General features: G+C 45.9%; 1 protein-coding gene across 4 annotated transcripts in view; it reads right to left on the bottom strand.

Moving 5' to 3' along the window:
* The window catches only part of HYDIN (HYDIN axonemal central pair apparatus protein), a 264,762-nt gene that overhangs the window by 61,697 nt on the left and 186,754 nt on the right, over window positions 1-16,311 (bottom strand). For all 4 annotated transcript variants that reach the window (XR_015698493.1, XR_015698492.1, XM_087729550.1 and 1 more), the window contains exons 42-52: window positions 14,877-15,060; window positions 14,498-14,639; window positions 14,116-14,284; window positions 12,985-13,632; window positions 12,177-12,392; window positions 10,261-10,454; window positions 9,356-9,538; window positions 8,521-8,640; window positions 7,884-8,043; window positions 7,630-7,802; window positions 496-694 (exon numbers count right to left, since the gene is read on the bottom strand). Coding sequence is in view for 2 of the 4 variants with exons in the window: in XM_087729550.1 (XP_087585676.1) it covers window positions 496-694; window positions 7,630-7,802; window positions 7,884-8,043; window positions 8,521-8,640; window positions 9,356-9,538; window positions 10,261-10,454; window positions 12,177-12,392; window positions 12,985-13,632; window positions 14,116-14,284; window positions 14,498-14,639; window positions 14,877-15,060 (2,388 nt within the window). In the remaining 2 variants the exon portion in view is untranslated. The remainder of the gene's footprint in view (window positions 1-495; window positions 695-7,629; window positions 7,803-7,883; window positions 8,044-8,520; window positions 8,641-9,355; window positions 9,539-10,260; window positions 10,455-12,176; window positions 12,393-12,984; window positions 13,633-14,115; window positions 14,285-14,497; window positions 14,640-14,876; window positions 15,061-16,311) is intronic.

Below are 16,311 nucleotides of genomic sequence, written 5' to 3'. Positions count from 1 at the left end.
TGCCCCTCAAGATTGCCCCTTTTCTCCATCAGCTTCCCTGTCCTCCCCCTCTCCCATGTTCCTACATCCTCTCCTCTCACAGAAACTCCCAAGAGCCCACAAAAAACTCTGTAATGCGGCTGTATTATCTTGAGGAGCAAATTCCTCCTCTCGTTCTTGCTGCTTCTGCAGCGCAGCCTATCCTTCCTCTTCCCTTGCCAGAAACTGCTGCCTTCTCTCCCTCCAGTCCTGTGTTTCAGATGCAGATGGAGCTGGACAGCCTTCCTGCCCTACTTAGCTCTGTGAGCCCTGCAACCCAGAGAAGGCAGACCCTGGTTCATTATGGGTTGCCCACCCTCTTACAATGGCAGTACTTGTCAAGGAGGGGATTTGTTGGGAAATTGGTCATGAATGGAAACTTAGCAAAATCCTTGCATTTCTTGCTAATGGTCTCATCATAATCAAATCCAGCAAGCTTTCCAAGCTGTACGGCTTGCTTTACTCTAGAGGACTCACCTCTAGCCGGATAGCCTTCTTGAGGTTGAGGGCCTTTGTGGCCTTGAAGTTGACCAGCAGGCAGTGTTCAGTGAAGGGCTCAATGATGCCGATATCCTCGGACAAACAGAAGTCATCGCCAATGTTCTCCAGGCCGCTGATCCGCCAGGCGACTGGCAGGGGAGTCACGTTCTTTAGGTAAAGTGATTTTGTTTCCTTCCTGCAAAAAGAAGAGAAGCCAGGCAGATGCTAATAAATTTTGAAACCCCAATTTCAGGTGTAAATCCAGTCTACCTGCAGTGTTAGGCCTCGTTTTTCTGAATTATTTTATTTGGATTACTTTTCAAATACGAAGATATTTATGTGTATATATATTAATGTATCTTACTTATTAACTTTATTGAATTTGTATGGCTACCTATCTCATCTAAGCAACTCTGGGTGGCTCATACAGATTTTTAAACAAACAATCCAATAAAAGATTAAAAACCAATTTATTATATAGAAACATAAAACATATTAATAGTCTCTATAATCAATTTACAAATCAGAACATTACAATCAGCAGCAGAATCCTTTCTAACTCAGCTCAATCGAGCTACTGTAAAAGCCCCCAGCCATTTCCAGATGTCCCTTCCCCAAAACAGCAGCAAAGCCATGTGTGCAGAACCTTGTTAAAGGCTGGGAGGGTCAGGACCAATTTAAGGTCTGGGTAGATGAAGGTGCTCACAAGGCAGGGGCCACAACAGAGAAGACTCTCCGCCTGGGTCCCACTAGATGACCTTGTTTTGTAAACAGGAACTGCTGATCTTGATGCAAGGGGTAGAGGTGACAGGAGAGGGGCAGTCCCTTAAATAACTTGCATTAGAATGACCATTGGCTTACCTGAAGGGTCCTTTTCTGTACGCTGCGAGGAGAGTCCAAGCATGGGTTAAATTCTGTCTGACTGCCCTGGACTGAATTGAAAGATCTTTAGCCACACCTCCTCTTCCGGCTCCTCAGATTTTTTGATGAAGGCGTGGACCTGTAACACTGTTCAAATGTGGTTCCATTGAGTCTGATATTAGTTCAAGTCAAGATAGATTGTATAAGTCAAGTCTGGTAATAAAGTCCACATCAAGAAATGCAATGCATATACACATGGAAGCTGTGAGAGAGAGACCCTAGGGCGGGGTTGGACTCTCCTCACAGCGTACAGAAAAGGACCCTTCAGGTAAGCCAATGGTCATTTTCCTGTACGCTGTTTGGAGAGTCCAAGCATGGGACATACCCAAGCTAAATGTCACTTGGCATGAATACCCTGAAGGACCCGTCTCCCAAACACTGCTTGCGCTGACGCAAACTTGTCCAATGTGTAATCTTGGACAAATTTGGATGGTGAAACCCATGTAGCTGCTCTGCAGATCTCTTCTATGGGCGCTGTGTCGCCCAGGCTGCTGTGGATGCGGCGCTCCTTTTAGAGTGGGCTGTGATACGTCGTAGTACCTGTTTAGACTGGAGCTGATAGGCAAGGGTGATATAAGCATGCAACCATTGGCAGATGGTGGCGGAGGTAACTTTGCGCCCATGGTAGCAGGTTGAAAGGAAATGAAAAGCGATTCCAATCGCCTGAATGCTGCGGTGCGCTTAATGTATTTGCAAATGGTTCAACGCACATCCAGCTTGTCCCATCTGCACTCTGTAGGATGTCTTGGGTGAGGATAAAAGTCCGGAAGGATGACCTCCGATGAAACCAAGAGTTGACCTTTGGAAGAAAAGAAGGATCCAAGAAGGACCCTATCTGGATACATGACACACAAGTCCTCCCTGACTGACAAGGCCGCCATCTCCAAAATCCTACGTGCAGAGGTGATCACGGTCAGGAATACTGTCTTGAAGGTTAGGTGCTTCAGGTCACAGGTACAAAACGGCTCAAATGGAGCCTCAACTAGAGCCCGAAGCACAACATTCAATTCCCAGGTCGGGTATCGATGAACAACCGGGGCCGCAAGTTGGAAGCTCCCTTCAGGAAGCTGCAGACCCTGGAATCACGTGCTAGGGATAGGTGGTCGCCGGTAGCGAGGTTGGTAGACAGTGCAGCTTCTGCAGCGTTGTTTCACAAACAGTTCAGACCAGATTACTTTAAATGGTTGTGTCCTGCAAGAAGTATCCTCTCCAAAAGCTCTCCTTAAATAAGCTCCTGGGAGGAGCCAAGCCACAACCACCTGGCTTAATTATCTCTGAGGATCTTGTCTCTGACTCAGCTGTTGCCGTCGCTTCTGTGCCCGTCTTAATCTTGCATCAGGGACAAACTCCCTTAATTCTTCTCCACTGCTCCATGCCTCATGCACCTCCTGGTGGCCAACCAGCCTCTCTGGTCCCTGCTCTGAGTCTGAAGTCTGCCCAGGGTCCTCCATCTCTTCCATAGCCGACTCATAAGGCTCATCGCTATCTGAGTCTCTCAGCAGCTCCAGTGGATCCTGCTGAGCCACAACAGAGACCGCATGTTGTATTGACGAGGCGTTGGCTCCTCCCCCCACACCTATGTTTTTTATGGTGTGGAACCACAGCAACGCGCAGCACGGCCATTCAGGAGCCCATCCGCGGGGATTTCAAGGTGGGGTCTAAACTTTAGAGTTGCGCTGGTCTCAGCGACCCCTATGAAACAGTCGTTCGATCCCAAAAGGGGTCGTGAACCACAGGTTGAGAACCGCTGTCTTAGTGACAGATGGTATAACTTCTTTTTTGTCCTTGTTTCGACTAGGACAGGCTCTAGGGCTTCCCCCAAAAGTTTCCCTCCCTTAAAGGGAGCAGAGGCCAACTTCCACTTGGACCTCATGTCTGCATTCCAGTGACAAAGTCACAAGAGCCGCCTGGTGGTGACATTAGAAGCCAGAACCCTGGAAGCGAACTTGGCGGAGTTGAAGGTGGCATCCGCAGTGTATTCTGCTGCCGCTAAAACGTTATTAAACTCCTGCCTCAATTTGGTGCCCTGCTGGAAGCTTAGCAGAAATCTGTCTGACCCAGAGGAGAGAGGCCCTGGACATAAAGGATGCTGAAGTGGCTGTCTTGATGGTCCAGGCAGCCGCCTGATGGATCTTGTGACAAGCCCTTTCAGATCTCTTATTCTCTGCTTTCAAGCCCTCTAATAGGTCAGGAGGTAAGACTGAGGAGGATGTAAGGGCTTGTACCAGAGGATCCATCGGAGGCAATTTTAATAAATCCTCCAGGGAGGTATCCACCGTATAGCTTTTTAGCGCTGCTATCAGGTGTGGCTAGAGTGCCTGGTTAAACCCATTGACGCTGCACAACATTAAAAAATAATGTAGGAACTGGCACAATCTCCTGGGGAACTACCGGTTCCTCAAAGAGTCCTTCGCTAGGGTCTGACGGGTCTACTGTCGCCTGATCAGTGGCTCCCATACGGGTGGCTGTTTTGGCCTTATTCAAGATTGTCTTGATTGAAACATGTTTAAACAAATCAGTGAAGGCTAGTTTATTCGTGACCGCTCCCTCGACTCCTGAGAACTCCTGCTCTGGAAGGATTTCCTCATCTATAGCTGAATCCTTACTGTCCAGCGAGGAATAGGGAGAGGTGGATCCCTGGGGAGCCTCTGAAGGAACGGCCTTAGAGGAAGAAGACCTGGCCCTGCAACGTCACTTGGCACATTGCTTGAGACCCTCTGCAATACCCTGGGATATGGCTTTGGTGATAACCTCTTGCATTTCCGAGGGGAGAGCAGGCCCTTGGTCTTCTGCAGGCCACCTACACTTAGTGGCCCAGTGGGGCAGAGGATGTTGTGGAACCAGTGATAGAACTGGAGGAGAATCCTCTGCTTCCAAGGAGCACTGAAACAAATCAGCATTCTCGTCCAGGGGAGTTGGCTGACTCAGAGTAATCATCTGATGAAAATTCCTGGCCCTCATCCTCACTATCCGACCGTGGTGGATCCTGATTAGTAGGAGCTGGGGCCTCTGGTAATTCCTCTGCAGGAAGCCACCGGTTGTTGCTGGGCTTGTTCAGGGTGTTTCTCTGGTGGTCTTTGGCTCCAGGAGGCAACTGGATCTTGGGACTTTGATCTTTTCTCCCCCTCCTGCCTGGCTCTCTCTGCTGATGGCCTCTGAAGCTGCTTTGCTAGCCTGCCTGGTAAGGCTCCTGCTGCTAGAGGGCCCTGGCTGCATTGCCTCCTGATGGGGGTTGTCTGCCATTGTGTTGTGGGCAGGTGTATTCTGGGCACCACTCACTACCTGGAACACAGTTGGAGTAGCTGCAGCTGCTGGAATAGAAGCGGAGAAGTCGCTGGCTGAGATGAGTCTTAAGGGCACCTCCACGAGGAAATCTCTGGCACAAGATCCAATCCTCCCAGTGCCTGCAAATTGGACAGCTAGAGGGAGGCCTAAGGCAAGGATCAACACCTCGCTGTTGTTTAGGAATTACCACTGTGGGGGGGGGGGGGGCAACTGGCCGCCGGATTGCGGGACAGAGAAGTCACACTGCCACCACTCTCCAAGGCTCGCTCCAAAGTGCAGGGAAAAAACGCGGCAAAATTGCAAACAAAATGGCTGCCAGAAGTTTTCCCTCACTCAAACAAAATGGCCACAGCGTTGACTACTGCTGGCAAAAAGTGGCGCAAAATTCAAACTGTAGAAGAGATGGTGCAAACGGTTGGGTCCTCGCACCACTGACCATCGCTCCCAATGCTTCATTTAGTAAAGGGCAATGGCACAATGGTTGGGTCCTCACACCACTGACCGTCGCGCCAAAACACTGAAACGAGCGCGAGCAGCTGGGCCCCCTCGCCGCTGACCGCTGCACCAATGCAAAATGCGAATGTGGCGGCTCCCAAGCCAGCTCTCATCGCGTGAGTCGAAGAAGCCGCGCGCGCCCAGTGAAGCCCAGAAGAAGCGCCGGCAACAAGCAGAAGCCAGGGAATCAAAAGTAACTTTAAACAGACCTTATTTTCTTGTAGGATGAAAAAAAAATCTGGTTGGAAAGTCCAAGTAAAGGTAAAATTTCTGTTGATATGCTGGAACCACTGAAAATGTGTCAATTGGGCTAGAACTGAACTGAAAAATCTGAGGAGCCGGAAGAGGAGGCATGGCTAAAGATCTTTCAATTCAGTCCAGGGCTGAAGGGAAAAAAAGTAAGCAAGTATACAGTAGGAATACATTGGTTGTTTGCACCATTGCACTGCTTTTAATGTTTATTCCCATTATATGTCTGCTTACTCTAATCCCTTCGTCTTCTTCTCTCTGCACGGAGAGAGAAAGGAAAAACAACAGATCAAACATAGAACAATGCATACTGACTATAATGGTGATCCCATGACTGAGGGATGCCGCTAATGTAAATGGTTTTTTTTCAGGATCATTGTGACTTTGAATGGTCACTGAACAAGTGGTCAGTATCAAGGATGATCTTGATAATATTGGGTACAAAAAAGAGCCAAGAAAATTATACCGAGAGACTTTAAATAGTATTATAACCCTGGATATCAAACAACGGAGTTTAGAAATGTGTGCAATTCATTCATTGTTGAAAAGGCTATTTTTGTTACTAAACAAAAAATGAGTTCCATAAGTTTCCTTTTGCCATAGTTTTTCTAATATTTTACAAGAATAGACAATTTTTGAGCAATTTCACTGTTATTACATAACAAAATGTGTGATGTAATATATTAAATATGCGATTATTAGGTGATTTACACAGCCACCTGTTTTTTTCTGTTTATTTTTTATTTTTCCTCTTTGATTTAGCTGTACAATTTAATTAACTGATTTCTTAGCTATTACTATTGTTTTGTTTTTGCATGTTGGTTTATATTTGTCTTTTAAAAATTTCAATCATTTTTTTAAACGTCTAGTGGTGAGAGTAGTAGGATGGAATAGAAATGTGAAATTCTGTACCCAGCTACGAAACACAAAAGACACAAATTTAAGATGGCGAAGAACTGGCTTGGCAGCAGTACATGCAAAACGGATCTCAGCATCCTTCTGGACCACAATTTAGCAGCTTCTGAAGCAGCTGGTCCCTTGGGGTACACAAGGAAGAGCAGAGTCTGGGTCTGAGATGGTAAGGAATCATTCCATTCCCCTCTCTCCCAATCAGATCACATCTGGGGAGCTATATCCAGTGCAGCTTAAAAGAGATAGTGACAAATTGAAGGGATTTGGAGGAAGACAAGGGTAAGAAACTGGAAACCAGCCCTGCGTAGGATAGTTGAAGGATCTGTTCATATTTACTCTATAGAAGAGATATTTGAGAAGAGGCATGATAGATGTCTCAAGGACTGTCACTCAGAACAAGGAGTGGACTTATTTTCTGTAACCCCACAAGTGCAAACCAGGAAAGGGTGGATAAAAACTCTAAGGAGGCAGGTTGTAGCTAGACATCAGGAGGAACTGCTTGACTTTAGGAGCTATCAGCCAGTGAATCCAGCTGCTAATGATGTATTGAAAGACCATCTGGTCATCTGTCAGAGATGCTCAAGTGAGGGCTGCAGTGAGCTGGGGGTTAGACTAAATGATATCCACGTTAGTTCCAAGTGTGAGATTGGATTCTACGATCTGAAGTCCTGCCACAAAGAGTGCCATTGGATTTCTTTTGTTAAGAGGAAGCAGGAAGGACCAAAAATCCATGCTCAACATACCATTAAGATGTTTCAAGTCTCTGGCCACCTAGAATCGACTGTCCCACTCAAACAGAAGCCTTTATTGTTAGCCCCTAACAATATGGGATGGGATGGGATGGGATTGAATGGAATGGAATGGAATAGAATAGAATAGAATAGAATTCTTTATTGGCCAAGTGTGATTGGCCACACAAGAAATTTGTCTCCAGTTGCAAAAGCTCACAGTGTGCATATAAACAGCAAGTAATATGACCTATTAATCAAGGTTTTATGAAATCAGAGTACAAAGCTACAAAGTAGGATGGTTATTTGCTGTTGAAAACCAGATGGCCACATTCATTGATCCCGCAACCTAATCCCAATCAAATAAGATTTAGACTTTAGCAGCATTATGATAGCTAAGGCAAGAAGACTAGTAAAAAAATCTCCTAAAATACCCCCTCCCCCCCAAGTTCCATGACAATCCAGGTGAAGGGAAGAGGCACACAATGAGTGGCCATCAACAAACAGATGGCTGAAATAGGCTGATCTCCTAAAGCCTAACCTGTGCAGCAGCAACTTCTCAAAATGCAGCTGTCGGCGGTCCAGCTCCACTTCTGGGCGAACCCCCTGGCAGCAGATCCGGAAGATGACCGGCTCTGGGTTCTCCTTCACACAACAGACGATGCAGTCTTCAAAGACCCCAGCCGCTGTTGGATAAGCCCAGACTGTCAACACCTGGAAGGACAGGAAAGGGCCATAAGTGGTATCTCCTCTAGGGCAAAGGCCCTCAGGGAAAGCAGTGCCTGCTGCCCTTACTTGCTTCTGGTTTGGCTTCAGCATCAGCATGGGCGGATCCAATAGGTAGGTGACTGCCCTGGAGTCATGCTGGAAGAAGAAATGTACTTCGACCTCCAAAGGGGAGATGTTGAGAATGGTGAGCTTTTCTAAGTGGTTGGGATATCGCGAAGCCTTGTACCTAGGGAGCACAGGAGGGAGGCAGAAGAGAGAAGACAGGGGCCAAAGGGTCTTTTGATTGCTGCTATATTTATTGTCGTTTTGACCACCTTATTGAGGTTTTTGTTGGTTGTTTATATTGTAAGCTTATACTGTAAGTCAGTTGAGTTAGCAGTTCTATAAACTTTTTTAAACCGATCAATAAATAAATAACATATAAAGACCCTGTGATCCTGACATTACACATTCCCTTAACATCTTCTTTTAGACATATGAAAAGGCAATTCAGCTTACACTTCCGTACTCCACAGTCAGGCTATTCTGGCTACTGATATATTCTTTAGGGAGTTTCCCAGTTAGAAGCATGAAGAGGCCAGAAAACCCTTCAGCCCAATGTTGCTTTTGATGGCTTTGGTGAAAAAAATGAATCTCCTTTTGAAAATCCCCTTGAGCTTTCTAGTATTTCCTTATCACCCTCTTATATCCCACAAACACTTACCTTTCTCTTGATTTGCCACAAAGCAAGGGACCAAAGTGGAATATACCCAAGCTCAGGATGTATTTCTTGTACACAATTTCATCAGGTTTGATAGTCTTCTTACGGTGTGGGAACACTATCCTGGATCAGAAAAGCAAGGATGCATTAGCAGCTGAACAAAATAAGAGGTCCAAGCATACAACACACCACTCAGAGATCCCTGAGCAGGCAGGAGCTGATGCAAGCAAGCAACTAAAGAACCCCACTGGTTCCTGGGGAGCAAGGAGAATGAGGAAACTGATCTGAAGAACTGGGATACTCAATGCAGACCAGACTCTCTACAGAGCAATTCCCTTAAGTCTCTGTTGCTCTTAAGAAGGACGCTCTTGTCCTGCAGTATCAGCCAATGTTGAGAGTACAAAGAGAACAAATTGTTGAAAAGTATAATCTTTATTCTTAGGATAATGTAATTCCCACCCATTTTAGATGGAACCATTTATTTTGCTGTCTGTAGGAAGATAACTTTTTAACAACTGGCTCAGCCTTACTATTTGAAACAGAAAAATCACATGTAACTGAAAACAATTAAGATGTTAAGAGGAGATTTGGTCACAGTAACGTTATTTGATTTCCAATTTGGTTTCTGACCGCTAACTTACAAAAGGCAGAAAAACCCACAAGGTAGCATCCTTTATTCATGAAATGATGCCACAGACAAGTGACTCCTCAGCCAAAGGCCAAGATGGGGGGCTTCTTGCATTCAATTGGAGGACACAATAAGGGCCACAATATATGCCCACTTCATTGCTCTGTGTTGTAGCATGGAAGATGGGTGGAGCTGTTCCTTCCTGCTTACGTGGGATCCTGGCAAATGGTGGGGTATGTGCAGGTGCCCCTGCAGCACACCTGATACTGTCTCCGAGTTCCAAGGATTTCAAAATTTAGGACCTGATCAAAGAGTCCTGTTTTGGTGGAAGAGAAATGGATGCGCATTGAAACTTCCCCATTAGCAGGGACAATCCAACGAAAGCAGTTCAACCTGTGGAATACAAAGCACAACAGATCTGCTTTAAGCCAGTGTCCCTAAGACCAAACTTTCCAATGCAAACTTTGTGGGCGCAGAACTCTGCTCCATCACAGAAGAAAGTTGTCCTGTTTTGTGAAAAAGATGCTCCTTAGATATTGGGGAAAAAGTCCTCCCTTCCCCTTCCTTTTCTTTTTAAGCTGCCCTGTAAAAAACAAGGAAAGAGAAAGAAAAAGAGGTTATAGAAAGCCACAGTCAGCATGGTAAGAAATTCCTTGGATGAGGGCATAATAAATTAAGAAGAGAAGAGAAGAGAAATGCAGAATAGAATAGAAGCTGGAAGAGACCTTGAAGGTTTTCTAGTCCATCCTTCTGCTCAAGCAGGAGAACCTATGTAATTTCAGATAAGTAATTGTCTAGTCTCTTCTTAATAACCTCCAGTGATGGAGCGCCCACAGTTTCTGGAGTCAAGCTGTTCCACTGGTTAATTGTCCTCACTGTTAGGAAGTTTCTCCTTAATTCCAGGTTGCTTCTCTCTTTGATTAATTGCCAAACAGCAAAAAGACAGAAAAATGGGCATTTCAAAAGAAATGATTATTTCTGTATGGGGGAGGGGGAGCACTTCCCATCTGTGGCCACCACATTTCCTCATCTCCCTGTCACAGACAGCAAGGGCAGGCCGGTCTATCAATGTTCTTCTCCTCCTCCCCCTGGGGCTTCTGCCTCAGGAGCCTCACCTGAGCAGCTTCTCACTGGAGGTCTCTGCAGTGGGGCTGCCCTGATCAAGCTCAGACAGCGTTGTCATTGTGCCGGGGCTGAGGTGGATGCCTTTTCTGTTGCGAGGAGCAGCTTTCTTTTCCTTTGGGGCTTCCCGGGAGACCTCAGGTTTCTCCTTCCTGGACCTGCCTCGAGTCGGGGTGGCCAGATCCTCCTGAAAGCCAGTGGAAACATAGCAAGACAGAAAGCCAATAAATAAGAATATCAACATTAATATTAACATTAATTAAAGATTAACATCAGAACAACAACCAAGTAAACAATACCCCAAGTGAGGAACTGCCAAACGAGCCAACCGTAAACAGCTCAACAAAGAACCTCTAAGACCATCTCCACAACACTAACATTGATGATGTTACCTAGTTTGGACAATGAAACATCTGCAAGAAAACCACCAGACTCAGAAAGCACCAAGGTCCCCTCAAGAAGGAAAGTGTGAAACTAGGAATCAGGAAGTCCAATCACCATAATGTTAGCAGTGCTGACAGAAACGTTTTAGGTTATATATCTTCATATCATTGGCTAGTGGATAACTATAAATGAGTACACTTGATCTTTGTGCTAGCAGGAATCAATTTTTCTCAGTGAATGGACACATTTGGACATGATCTCTCAGAAAATCACTTTGTGAATTGAGTAGCATAGTTACATTACAAGATGTAGTGCAACGCAACATACATATTAAGCAATTCTATTTCCTATCACTTTATCAAGGATGAGGTATTTTGGGGCAGCAGCCAGACTGGACATGGTTAATGCCAGGAGAACTTCTTTCAGAGATTTTATATGTAAGTTTTTATTAAGAAGATTAAGAAAGAACACAAGAATGTCCTATTAGAATGACAAAACCAGGTACAACTTGCTAATGAAGTGTCAGGCACAGGGAAATCAAAAAAGACACACGATGAATCACTCAAAATAGTTTCTTTATTGCTCTTTTGCCTACAGACAGGAATCTTTCAGACTAAACTACACTCTCCATAATTATTAGATAAATGCTGTGAAGATTTAGGGAGGATCTTTTCTGGGCCTCTTCCTTTGTACCAATGACTTAATGCTGATTAGTCTCCTCTGCCTCCTGAAATTCAGCACCAGATTACACCACATCAACTTTACGATTCGAGTTTCCTTTCTCCGGCCAAGCACACTGGTTTTGCACACAGAGGGGAACTGGCTGCCCTCTTTTGGCAAGAAGGTTAGAGTTAGGGTTAAGGCCATTCCCCACTTAAACAGTCTTGACTTAATTCTGGCATGCCCTGTCCTGATTCTCTTCGCAGGTAGCTGGGTATTTTGGGGGGCAACATTTTTCAATGGATGGATGGAAACTAATCAAGGAGAGAAGCAATCTATAACTAAGGAGAAATTTCCTGACAATGAGAACTATTAGCCAGTGGAACCAATTGCAGTCAGAAGTGGGTGTTCCATCACTGGAAGCTTTTAAGAAGAGACTGGACAACCACTTATCTGAATTGGTATAGGGTCTCTTGCATGAACAGGGATTTGGAATAAAAAACCTCTAAGGTCCCTTCCAACTCTGTATTTTGTTATGATTGCATTGTATTTTCCTTAAGTTTACTTCTCTTTTTTAAAGAGGAAAAAATGATTTTAAATTACCCAAATCCTTTGAGCACTCCTTAGAAAGGTTGGTGGCAAGACCCTTCTTCATCTTGGTGCCCATCCTCTGAACTCACCCCAGTTGGGCACTGTCCAAGACCATATATTAAAGATAATGGAATGGAGAGATACTCCTCTGTCTGTTCAATGCAGATGGAGGAGACATTTACCAGCACCTTTACTGGCAGGATTTGGGCTTAGACCCTAAAAAGCAACATCAGCAACTTGTCAGCCCAGGTACCCCAAAGCAGCAACTCCGTACCTTTGCCGCAGGGAGACTCGCTGGAGTCTCCACACCACTCTCACCCTCCTTTTTGTCCTCCTCTGGATTCAGTTCTTCAGGAATGATGAAGGTGAAATGCTTGAGAGCTTCTGAGGCAACTTGTGCTGGTCGCTTTTCGGGGTATGGGATCACTGAGAAAAAGGCAGTGGGAGGAATGGGTGGTCCTGAAGGGCCCAGCCCCAAACCATTCAAAATCTAGAGCAAGGAATAAAGTGGAGTTGTCACTTCCATGATGCCATGCTAAACGAAATTGCAAACACAGGCCTGGAACCTTTGTTTTTAGCCTTATCCCAAAGCCCCATCAACTTATTTAGGGGCAGCCATTGGAGACATGTCAAACCATCCTAGGATTCAGGTTTGGCTTTCCTGGCAGTTGAGCGGAAGCTCTGCATTGCAGGAACAATGCAGGTACAGATTATGGAACTGCTCTTAGATGGCATATTCGCTTCAAGAAACTATCTTTGAGAAAACCAGGGGCAAAATATTTGGGGACTGGTTCCCACTTGCTAGTTCTTGAGTCTTGTACAATGAACAGGCTACCCACCCCTACCCCATATAGATATTTATATAGCCTTGTTATAAGGTAAAACACTAAAGGACATCCTAATTTGTTGACCCTTTGGGGTGACCAGCATTTTCTCAGTCTGACTGGACGTCCCTTGACTAAGGTTTTCCCCCTAGCTAATGAATCCCTGAATCCCATCACAGCCTTGCCGCCAGCCTGCAAACTCTCTCCCTGCAAAGCCCAGCCCAACCCACCCACTGGGCACATCACCCCAGGGCTCACCTGGATAACCCTGGGTAGTTTGCCACTTTCCAGGATCCGCTTGCCACTGGACTCCTCGGAACTGAGGACATGGATTTCCAGAGAGGGGATGCCAATGTCTCTCTCTGTACCTTCTCCCCCTTCTCCCTCCAGTCCAGCAGCTCTGCTGTCCTCCATGGCCTTCAGCTTTTCCAGGCGTTCCCGCTCTGCTTTCTCCTTCTCCAAGCGCTCCTTCTCTGCCCGCTCCTTCTCCAGCCTCTCCTGGCGCTCTCTTTCCCGGTCCTTCCTGCCTTTACGACCGGACGGAGCCTGGCGCTGATCCTCAGCTTCCTCCTGCTTATCCTCTGAGCCTGGTGGCTGCAGCTGGACCAACTGGACCCTGTCCCAGAACACCAGGATCTGACCGATCTCCTTCTGGCTGGCCTCATACAGCTTGAACCGCTGTGCCAAGCTCTTCTCACTCTCGCTCATGTCCTTTTCTGCTTCCTCTTCTTCCTGGGCTGCAGGGGGCGCTGCGCCTGGCTGCCCATTCTGCAGGGCCATTCTGCTCTTCTTTTTCTTCTCATCTTTGTCATTGAAGTTCACATCTGGACGCTCCTTTGCAGAACCTTTTCGCTCAAGCCCTTCATTCAGCCTCCCTTCTGATTTGTAAGCTGATATGGTGGGATTCTGTGAGAAGAAAAGGAAGGAAGCATTCAGCTGTTCTAATTGTGCTTGCATCAAGTAAAAGAGCCTCTGTGAGCAAAGCTCCCAGGCTTTCCAGCACCTGGATTTTGTGACTAAAGAAACTGACACCCACTACCTGGTCACCAGTAACGACAATTTAGGGAGCAAAGCTATTTGGATTGCTCCATCAGAGGCATCCATTTACTGATCCAAAGTAAAATGGTGCGAGTTGCCCGTATAGAGTGTAAGAAAGTACCCCTGATGGAAATATAAAGGTTCTGTTGCTTAGGCAAAAGGGCTAAAATTGTTTTAAGTTAAGAATGTCCAGATAATGCTCAGAGATAGCTCAGACACCTCCATAATTCACTGTACTGTAATCAAGAAGTCAAGCCCTATCAGACTTGCAAGAGTCTGACCCCTAGACTGGTCCACCTGGTAGGGTTAACAGTGATGCAGCAGTTGGGCAGGACTCCCCTTGAGACTCACCTGCTTGCCTCCTTGCTGGCCTTTTTTCCCTACTGCCTCTTCTTTCTCTTTGCCCCCATCCTTCTTATATCGCTTGGACTTCTTCTTCACCTCCTCCTCCTCCCGCAGGCGCTCCAGTTCTTGTTGATGCTTCTTTTCCTCCAGCTCTCGAGCTAGCTTCTCCAGCTCCCTTCCAGGCATATAACAAGGTGAAGATTTTTAAAATAATTCTCCACAAATGTCTATATAACATTCAGCCCTGAATTTCATTAGTTTTCCCCCTAAATTAAGGGCCACAGTTTTGGTAAGAGCCACATCCTGCATGGGGCTACAAAACCACAACTCATCTTCCTCTGTGGGACCCAAGCAAATTGGCAGACCTGCAAAGGAAGAGTCTCCTCACCTTCTTTTTCTCTCCCGTAAGGCCTGCAACAGCTCATTGTCAAATTGGACCTTTTGTTCTTCTGTAAGAGCATCATACTCCTCTTCATCCATTTCCTGAAGACGAGCCTTCTCTCTTGCAACCGCTTCCTGCTGTTCCCGCTCTTCCACAGAGATCAAGAAGAAAAGAGATTCCTCAATCTGCCCATTGGGATTCTATCCATTAATGATGCCAATGCCTGAGTTCCCATCCCATTACAGTTCTTGCAAAAAAGAAGAATGGGTGAGAAAGGCAAGGCAGGGGAAGAAGGAACTCAAATCTGACAACCACAAATTCCATCGCCTGATTCTATAGAATGTGACTGGTACTAAGACACACAAAAAAACCACATTGTTCTTACCTTCCTGCTCTTGCTTGCTTATCTCTCTAGCTTTCATAGCAGCAAAATCCTGAAAGAGGTTCACGAAATAAATATACCGCCGGTTGTTGATTGCTTTAAGCAGGCAGAGGAGCGCTGATACCATGCTGCGGGCAAACATAGTTTCCAACCCATCGAACACCATACCACGATAGCAATCACTCAGCTGTCCAAAATGGAAGCACACCAGGTTTAGGCCAGTCAGTAATGCGGTAGTGCTGTTCACACATCCCACTAACACAAGTGAAAAGCAGGGATTTCAAAGGCAATCAGAGGCAACTTATTAGAGTCCTCCAGAAATGCAAGGAAGTCAGGATTTGTTGGCTTCCAAAAAGAATGTCCATTTTCTCAAGTCCCTTGAGAAGAAAATAAAATATTCAAGCCAATGATTTGACCAGACATGCATTGCTTTTGAATGATCTAGAAACTTTAACAAAGTTAGTATCATGCAGTAGGGGTCTCCAACCTTGGCAACTTGATGACTTGTGGACTTCAACTCCCAGAGTTCCTCAGCCAGTGACAATTGACTGGAATTGGCTATAGGTCTTGTGACACACAGTCTCATGCTCCTAATTATGTCATCTTCTGTGAGGACTCACAACTTGCTCAAGCTTTTCTAACAATAACAGAGTTGGAAGGGACCTTGGAAGTCTTCTAGTTGAACCCCTGCTCAAGCAGCAGACCCGATTGTCAGGCCTGGAAGCCATCTTTTACTTTTTGAATTTCAGGCCTACCACACTTTCTACTGTGGGAAAATGGGAGGGGGGATTATGCAGAGTATGGGTGATGTGCAGCCATAATAACATTCTTTCACAGAAAGTCAAGGTCGCTTTATCCCTGCACCTGGATGGATGTGGATGGGAGGAATCTTTCTTCGTGGCAATGAAGGATTAGACTATGTGATGAACTTGGGGCAGGGTCTTGAACTTTCAACTGGGTGGGAAAACCTGGAAGCTTTCAGATTCAGGTTTTCCCAGGTGTGCAAATATGACATTTATAATAAAATGGACTTTGAGAAAACTCAAGCCTCAGAGTTTTATTTCATTGGGAGAGTTATTTGGAACCTTGACATTAACCCAAATCTATTCTAAAATACTCTACCAGCTCTCCTGAACCTCGGAGTGCTGTGTGAGGTCCTGAGGCCCAGCGTCGACCCAAGGCCATGTGACACAAAGACTTGGAAGATGGAAGAAGAGAAGAAACCCATGGGAGGAGCTGCAGGTGATGTCTTGGCAATTTATGTCAAGACCATCAATTCTCCTTCCCAAGCCCTGGTGGAAGCTGAGGCTGCCGAGAAGGAATGCCAGCTTGGAGCCAGACACAAAGAGCCAGCCTCTGGGTGAACTTCGCAGCCAAACCTGAACCTGCAAGGCAAAGCTGCAGGATATACCTCCCCTCAGGAAATGCTGTTGGAACC

The sequence above is a fragment of the Thamnophis sirtalis genome, unplaced genomic scaffold, assembly GCF_051295495.1.
Source record: "Thamnophis sirtalis isolate CommonGarterSnake01/CBP01778 unplaced genomic scaffold, rThaSir2_p1.2 scaffold_14, whole genome shotgun sequence".
Lineage (NCBI taxonomy): Eukaryota > Metazoa > Chordata > Lepidosauria > Squamata > Natricidae > Thamnophis > Thamnophis sirtalis.
Note: the sequence above shows the minus strand (reverse complement) of the source record. Positions and strands in the feature narration are given on the sequence as shown.